The sequence below is a fragment of the Perognathus longimembris genome, chromosome 13 (assembly GCF_023159225.1).
Source record: "Perognathus longimembris pacificus isolate PPM17 chromosome 13, ASM2315922v1, whole genome shotgun sequence".
NCBI lineage: Eukaryota > Metazoa > Chordata > Mammalia > Rodentia > Heteromyidae > Perognathus > Perognathus longimembris.
The window spans coordinates 54,549,211-54,557,369 of record NC_063173.1 but is presented as its reverse complement, the minus strand read 5'-3'; the positions used below and the strand labels follow the sequence as shown (position 1 = coordinate 54,557,369).

General features: G+C 50.4%; 1 protein-coding gene across 2 annotated transcripts; it reads right to left on the bottom strand.

Annotated features, from left to right (window-relative positions):
- Window positions 1–2,697: 2,697 nt before the first annotated feature.
- On the bottom strand, window positions 2,698–7,472 carry Tmem216 (transmembrane protein 216). 2 transcript variants are annotated; one of them, XM_048360190.1, is made up of 5 exons: window positions 7,362–7,472; window positions 6,705–6,806; window positions 5,636–5,728; window positions 3,429–3,630; window positions 2,698–3,182 (listed from the first exon to the last, which is right to left on the bottom strand). In XM_048360190.1, the coding sequence occupies exons 3-5, from the start codon at window positions 5,685–5,687 to the stop codon at window positions 3,167–3,169; spliced, it is 270 nt and encodes an 89-aa protein (XP_048216147.1). In that variant the 5' UTR covers window positions 5,688–5,728; window positions 6,705–6,806; window positions 7,362–7,472; the 3' UTR covers window positions 2,698–3,166. The 2 variants fall into 2 exon arrangements, with proteins under 2 accessions (XP_048216147.1, XP_048216146.1); XM_048360189.1 differs by having other exon boundaries at window positions 2,699–3,182; window positions 7,376–7,464.
- Window positions 7,473–8,159: the final 687 nt, after the last annotated feature.

The following is an 8,159-nucleotide window of genomic DNA, read 5'->3' as shown; positions in this document are numbered from 1 at the left end:
TATTTCGTATTTCTGAGTATATACATCCACACGTGTATATGGATCAAATACCTGCTGTGTGCAGAGATGACCGTGGTAGTTACTTGCCAATTCTAGCCATGATTGGGAGCAGCTGGTGCCTCCAGGTGTGTAGGAGCTGGGAAGTGACTTGCTTCACACTAAGCTCTGCCTCTAGCCACCTTGACCGTGTCTGGCTGGGAATTTGAACCCAGCTTGGGTTGAGTAGTAAAAATCTTGTCTCAAAAAAAGACTGTCTTTCACTACCTTGATTTTATATTGTTTTCTCTTTGTTTTTCTGTTTTTTGAGATGGTACCACACTCCATCTTGCTGGTCAACCTCATGAGCCTCCCAAGTACTGGAATTACAGGGGCACACACAAGGTCAGGCACTGCCTTGATTTCTGATGCACTGTGTTCTATCTTGGCGTGACTTAACTGTCTATTGATATGACCAAAAAGTGTCAGGAAGAATCAATGTATTTGGAGCCCCCCACAGAAAACAATGGAATATACTTCCACATAATTACAAAGTGAAAAAATTTTCTTTTCAGATATTATCCTAAAGTAACAGTTGAGAAATGGAACTTATTTGATCTGCAGAAAGATTTGTCAGCCTCCAAGCCTGCAAAGTGGATAGAATTGGGGGGAGGGGTCTGAATTCAAACAGATTTTTTAGGGGGCGGGGGGTATGTCTATCCTGGGGCTTGAGCTCAAAGCCTGGTGCTGTTCCTTAGCCTTTTTGCTCAAGGCTAGCTAGCACTCTGCCACTTGAGCCTCCACTTCTGGCTTTTGGGTTGTTAAATGGAGATAAGAGTCTTACACACTTTCCTACCCAGGCTGGCTTTGAACCTGGATCCTCAGATCTCAGCCTCCTGAGTAGTTAGAACTATAGGCATGAGCCACCATTGCCGTTTAAAACAAACATTTATACGCATTACCAACTAAGTCTTCCATTCATCTATGTTGCTGGGAGGGTGGCCATATCCACTGAACCTCTATAATCAATTTGGAGATCATGGAGAATGGGATCTCCTGATTGGTGCTGACGGGCACTTCAAAGCAGGGCGAGAGAAAAGCCTGAGGAGCAGCAAAGAATGGAATTCATGAGATTGCCCCATCAGAGAAGTACCCCTGCACTAGCTTCTGTTGCTCTCCCATGGTTCATTAGATCTGTCCGGCATAATATTTAGATTGACCCAAGGGCAGCTTGACGGCAGGGGCTCAGAGATGGGTTTGAAACCTAGCATAGAAAGCTTAAGCTGAAAGGTCAATTACCTTTTCCTTTGGCTAAGAGCAGATATTCATGATTCATCAAATAGCAGACAGAGGGTCTCAATGTTTCCTAAAGTGAATGTTGTCCCTTCATGGCATCTGCTGGCTTCTTTTTTTGTGTGTATGCCAGAACTGTGGCACAGACTCGGTCTCGTGCTCTCATTTAGCTTTCACTCAAGGCTGGTGCTCTATCACCCTCTGGCTGCTTAAGTGGAGATGAGGCTCTTGGATTTGTCTGCCTGGACTAAGCTTCAAACCTCCATCCTCAGATCTGATTCTCCTGATTAGGATTACAGGCAGTAGCCACTGGTGCCTAGCTCCTGGTGGCTTTTTTTTTTTTTTTTTGGCCAGTCCTGGGCCTTGGACTCAGGGCCTGAGCACTGTCCCTGGCTTCTTCCCGCTCAAGACTAGCACTCTGCCACCTGAGCCACAGCGCCCCTTCTGGCCGTTTTCCATATATGTGGTGCTGGGGAATCGAACCCAGCTTCATGTGTAGGAGGCAAGCACTCTTGCCACTAGGCCATATTCCCAGCCCTCCTGGTGGCTTCTTGAGGCTAAAAACATACTATCTCTAAAGTTGACAGGCATAGTTCAAAACATGTCTTCTTGGGAAAAGAGCTAAGACGTGTGTAGGGCCTCGTTCTAGCATTAAATGTATGTTCTCTTCAGTTGATTCAGTATTTTGTGTAGGTATCTGCACTCAGGACCTTCTCTTGCCCACCTTTTTTGTTCAAGTCTGGAGCTCTACTTGAGTCATGCTTCTACTTCCAGCTTTTTCCTGGTTAGGTGGAGATGATAAGACTCTCAGATTTGTCGGCCTAGCTCAATTTCGTTTTACTGTTTTGGTAAGTTTAGAATTTGCTACTTACGTTTCCACATAGCCCACCCTGGATCTATAAAAAGTAATCAGAGACAAGATGCTGACTTTGGGCTGGGTGCCAGGGGCTCATGTCTATAATCCTAGCTACTCCAGAGGCTGAGATCTGAGGATCGTAGTTCAAAGCTAGCCTGAGCAGGAAAAATCTGTGTGATTCTTATTTCCAGTTAACCACCAATAAGCCAGAAGTGGAGCAGTGGCTCACTTCACCAACCCTGACTGAAAAAAGTGAAAGGACAACACCCTTGAATTCAAGCCCTAGTACCAGCACCAAAAAAATAAAAATAAAAAGGAGAGAAAAAGGGAAGAAAAAAGATGCTGTCTTTCCCTTTGTGGGAGAGACAGAGGAATTCAAGTCTTTTGCATATGAGACCTGAAGAAGACAAAGATGGCAGCTCCTCTGCCCTTCGTTCAAGCTACCTGAAGTACGGGGCCACCTTCACCGGGGCCCTGTGTCTCAATGCACCACTGAGCACAGCCTGAGGAAGCCCTCTGGGGATGGTCGCTACGCTCTCTTGGAGAGGATGAAATCCAAAGGAAAAGGTCATCATCACCCCACAACAGAAAATACATATTTATTATAAAGTCGTGTTTGCTTCATGATCAGAGTAGAAAAATAATGCTATCAACTACTAAAGAGGTTCTGGAGCCCCGAGTCCCTGAGCAGTGGGGCGGAGCTTTCATGTCACCCCAGGAGCCCACCTTGCTGAGGCATTCCCAGTGTGTGCCAGGCAAGCGTGGCTCGGCACGTCCGGGAGGAGTGGGGGCCAGGCCTGCTGGAAGCCCAGGGGGCACAGATGTTCACACCAGGCGCTTTGGCCATGACATCCACATGGGAGAGGTGAGCAGGAAACTTCTCAGGAGGGCCCAGATGGGGATCACGTTGCCCCAGAAGATGGTGCTCGCTGGCCTTTGGCGGGCTTATTGCCTGACGGTGTGCGTACTGAGGAAAAGCTGCACCACCTTCCCCGGGTCAGCTTGACGTGTAAAGTACCAGAAGTATGTGTGCTGTCAGCCTCAGATCCGCTCCATACTGATGGAAGAAATAAAGAAATTAAAAGATGGGAACAAAAGCTACTGGCCTGAGGTATTCCACATTCTAAGTCTCCTGGCCCCAGAGAAACAAGCATTTCTTGAGAGACACGCTTTCTCCCCACTAAACATGGGAAAGGCAGGTCCAGGCAACCCCTCCTATCTGTCTAGTGCTTGGGACCCCTTGAGCCTCGGGAGAACAGTACACCCCACCCTGGGGCGGGGATCCAGCCCTGGGCAACGGTACCTGGAGAAGGTGGCCAGGGTGAGCACCTCAAGCAGCAGCTCTGAGCCACAAAAGAAGAGCAAGATGCTGTTCATGATGGCCTCCAGGCGGAGCACGTAGGTCTGCAGCAGGAGGTAGTAGGAGGCCAGCATGGCGGATGGGAAGGTCAAGGCCACACTAATGCCAAGGGGCATCTTCCGCTGGCAGAGGTTCCCCTTTGTACCTGTTAAGACACAGCCTGTGCCGTCACCTCCATGGCGCCTGCCCTCCCTGGCCTCGAGGGGAAGACGGATGCAATGTGATGGATTGGAGAGCAGAGAAAAATGACCCGTGTGGCAGCTGCACCTGTCCACGTGGGTACTAGCGTACTTAAAACGACACGTGGGGGCGTCTCGGGGCTGGAGTGATTTCCTCCAGGGATCCCGCTTCCACTCTGTCTCTCCCACCCAAAGAGAAATGAGATCTTCCTTTGGGAGAAAAAAAAATTAATTAGAAAAGTAGCACTTGGCTAGGAATGTAGCTTAGTGGTAGACAGCCTGCCTAGTGTGCATGAGTCCCTGGGTTCGATTCTTCGGTACCACATATGTACTAAAAATTTTAAATTAAAAAAAAATAACACTGGCCGGGCACAAGTAGATCACATCTGTAACTAACTCTGTGGTAGCTGGAGGTTGGGAATTTCATAGTGGGCACAAAAGTTAGCAAGACCCCATGTCATCAGAAAAAGCTAGATGTGATGTTGTATCGCTGTCGCCACAGCTACAGAAACAAGATAAAACAGAAGTGCGGTGCACGTTGGCCGGAGCAAAAAATGAGGCCCCATCCTAAAAATAATGTTCAAACCCCAGTACTGCAAAAAATAATACCTGTACAAGCTAAACATGATGGCACACACCTGTACTCCCAGCACTTGGAGGACTAAGGCAGGCAGATTATGAATTCAAGGCTTGCCTGGGCTACATAGCAAGACTCTGTCTATCCCTCTACAGAAAATCATATTAGAAAATACATAAACAGCCAGACACTGGTAGCTCACACCTGTGATCCTAGCTACTCAGGAGGCTATAATCTGAGGATCAAGGTTCAAAGCTAGCCTGGTCAGGAAAGTCTGTGAGACTCTTTTATCTCTAATAAACTACACAGAAAAAGCTGGAAATGGTACTGTGGCTTAAGTGGTAGAGCCCTAGCCTTGAACACAAAGAGGCTCAGGAACAGCACCCAGGCCCTGAGTTCAAGTCCCAGGGCTGGCAAAAAAAAAAAAGTGCGTGTGTGTGTGTGTGTGTGTGTGTATGTATATATATATACACACATTATATATGTATATATGTATATACATATACATATAATACAAACTATGTAAAATTGTCAGTTCCCTACACCCTCTCTAGAGCTGAATATTGCAAGTCTGTTTATCATAGCCAATGAAAAAATATTACCTTGTTTTAATCTGCTTTTTGTTACTGAGTTTGGGCACCTTGTCAAGGTGTTACTGCCTTGTAATCACTCATGTGAACTGACCATTAGTGTTCTTTAGCAACTTTTCAAATTATTCATCTTTTTTGTAGTGATGTGAACCCCCTTCTCCTTTCTTACAAGTGCTGCAAATATTTTTTTCTGAGTTTATACTTTCAAAAATGAGCTCTTCTAGCTAATAAGGTTTTCTTGTTTTTGTTTTTTTTGCCAGTCCTGGGGCTTGAACTCAGGGCCTGAGCACTGTGCCTGACTTCTTTTTGCTCAAGGCTAGCACTCTACTACTTGAGCCACAGTACCACTTCCGGCCTTTTCTGTGTATGTAGCACTGAAGAATCGAACCCATGGTTTCATGCATGCAAGGCAAGCACTCTACCACTAGGCCACATTCCCAGCCCGCTAATAAGGGTTTTACTCACTATTTCTGGGGATATGAAATGTGTGCTAGAGAGATCCTTATTCAGAGAAGTGGGGAGCTTCGTGTTGTGAGAACAACTGAATCTGTTCTCCCACCAAAACCAGTGAGAGGAACCAGGCACAGACCACTTGCCTGCTTCTGACCCTACAGAGCAACAGAAGTAAATCTTGTTCCCAAATAGGAAACAGCAGCTATAAGCTTCAGAGAGGAAGAAATGGGAGACATTCGCAGATCTGACCTCTGATATGGAGCCCAGGTTATGGACTTGGTCTTGGTAATCAAGTTACAGGAACCAGTTTGTTCCATAAGGAATGGAAGTATGCTCTGGATAAAGACTCACCGAAAAACAGTCGAATGACTTCGATTCCCAGATAAAGGAGGAGCATCACCATATCCAGTACGAGGTTGGCTGTTGGGTATGGCAACAGCAGACCTGTCAGTACAAAAGCCAGAGTCTGCCAAACATGCAAGAACTAATGGCATCCACAAGAACTGCCAGCCACTCAGGAACAGAGAGGACATTAGTCTTAGTGCTCCGTGAAGTAGCTTTGCAGCAGAGGCAATACTACAGCTGCAGGATATGTTAACTCGTGACACGACTGTGAGACAGGCATACACTCCTGAGCCTGTGAGGACTCTACTTCCCCAAGCATACACCACTGAACAGGATCTTTGGGTCACCAACGGGTTTAAAGAGGAGTTGTGTAAGGTTTATTAAAGTAGGTAACTGATAAAGGAGAACGCCACTCGGTATGCAGGCAGGAGAGAAAAGTTTATTCCCAAACTGCTAGCCTGTGGCCATGAAGATGCGTGGCGGGAGAAGGGCCGACTAGGATTAGGAAGTGACCTCAGTGAAGGGGTAACTGCCTCCAGGTGTGCTGGTTACACTGGTAACTGGGTGGAGACTTAACCAAGTGGGGGGTATCTGCATGTTGCCCTCCTGGGACGGACCTTACATTCAGTAAAGAGAGGAGTGGGGAAGAGTCAGAATGGAGAAATCCTATTTTCCAAACTCCAGAAATTCCTAACCACACATCCATGGCTCACACTCACAATCCTAGCTCAGGAGGCTGAGGTCTGAGGATCCCTTTTTAAACCGCTCAAGCAGAAAATTCTTTGAGGCTCTTATCTTCAACTAATTAGCTAGAGGCTGGAAGTGGAGCTGTGGCTCAAGAGGTAGAGTACCAGTCTGAAGGGGAAAAGCTAAGGATGAACGACCAGGCTCTGAGTTCAAGCCCTAGTACCCGCACAAAAACAAAAGTTAAAAAAAAAAAAGGAATTCTTGCTGAAGGGTTTGTTACTGAAGAAGACTGCAGGGTACAGAAAAGAGCGAAGGTAAGAAGGTTTACGGTGAGAGCTGGCTCTGGGCTAAAGTGTTGGGAGCAGGGGCCAGCAAGGTCCAGCCTTACCTTTATACAGGAATATGAAGAGCTCCAGCACGAAATAAGTAGCATAATACCACCCATTGAGAAAGAACAGGATCTCCAGGGGGGTGGAGGACAACCGTTTACCTGAAAAGCAGAAGCACTTGTGGGATGGGCGGCGGGAGGGTTCAGTTCCTTGTCATGTAAATCGCCCAGGGCAGGGGGGCTGGCCATTTGTGGGCACCTTTGGTTGCTGACAGTGAGGCATGGGAGGGGGAGGGGGTCGGCTGGGTGGTGGCGGGGGTCGGGGGTGGGGGTGCGCTTCCTTCGAGCCCCTCTTAACCAGGACTGGTGATGCAGCCTTAGTCTGGGCTTCGGGAAGGAGAGTCAGGAGGTAAGGCGGGTCATCACAGCTGATCTGGCCCCGTGGGGCGCAGGGCGCATGGTCAGCCCGCTTGAGAACAGCTGTGCACACGTGGGCCCTCGCGGGCTCAGCCGTGGGCCACGAGCAGGCCCAGCCCAGGATGGAGGGGTCCCCGTATCCGAGACCCTGAGATCCGGGTGGGCGGGGCTGCGGTGTGGACCAGTGAGGGGCGACGTCCCGGACCGGAGGAACAGGGGTGGAGGTGGCGCTCGGGGAGCGAGGGGAGGTGGGGGAAACTGGAAGAACACCGGTGGGACCGGATCCAGCGACTCACACACCTCCAGAACCTCACCTCGCGGCGCCATCTTCAGTCCCCATGGAAACTGCGTACGCGGCAGGAGCCCCTCCCGGGGCAGCGAGGCGCGGCCGGAAGCGAGGGACAGAGCGGCCCGGGTGGCTGGCCGCTCTGGGCTGCGCGCCGCCGTGCTCTATGGTCCCCCCGCCTCCCAGAGGGCGGGGCTACAGGGCCCACTGTGCCTGCGCACGGCGGAGAGCCGAGCCGCCCGCCCGGACGAGGGTGCGGCCGCGGCAGTCCACACCCGGGCCTCCGGCTTCAGTGGCCAGGCGTGGCAGCTGTCACCGGAGGGCTGGTGACACGATTCCCCATTTTAACCTCCGTCTGAAGATGAGCAGCCACGTGCGCGACTGTGCTTTGCAAATGCAGGACGAGGCCGCGTGGCACCCGGTTTGCGGCCGCGGGGGGCCGACCCCAAATCGGGTGGGAAATAGAGCGGGAAACCGACCCATGAGTCACCAGCGGAGCGGGCGCCACGTGGCCCGAACGGCGGGGAGGCTGGGGGCACAGAGTGCGCCCAGGACGGAGCGCCCAGGACGTACCGGGAGGTGGCGTGGGCGCTGAGCTTCGACCCCGCGACGCTGAGGGCCCGGAGAGCAGCAGGGGAGCCGAAAGGGCGCCGAGCTGGGCCAGGGGTGGGGGTGGAGTTCTGGGACTTGAACTCAGAGCCTGGGCGCTGCCCCCGGAGCTCTTTGGTCAAGGCTGGTGCTGTACCACTAAACCCACAGCCATTACCAGTTTCCTGGAGATCCAAGTGTCAAGGACTTTCCTGCCCGGGCTG

Bases quoted from the DNA above. Each gene is read 5' to 3' on its own strand.
- Tmem216 (XM_048360189.1), bottom strand. The intron at 5,729-6,704 runs GTAAGGCTGGAC...TTGTACTGACAG, and splicing joins CTTCATATTCCTGTATAAAG to GTCTGCTGTTGCCATACCCA. The intron at 3,631-5,635 runs GTGAGTCTTTAT...GTGTCTTAACAG, and splicing joins AGTCATTCGACTGTTTTTCG to GTACAAAGGGGAACCTCTGC.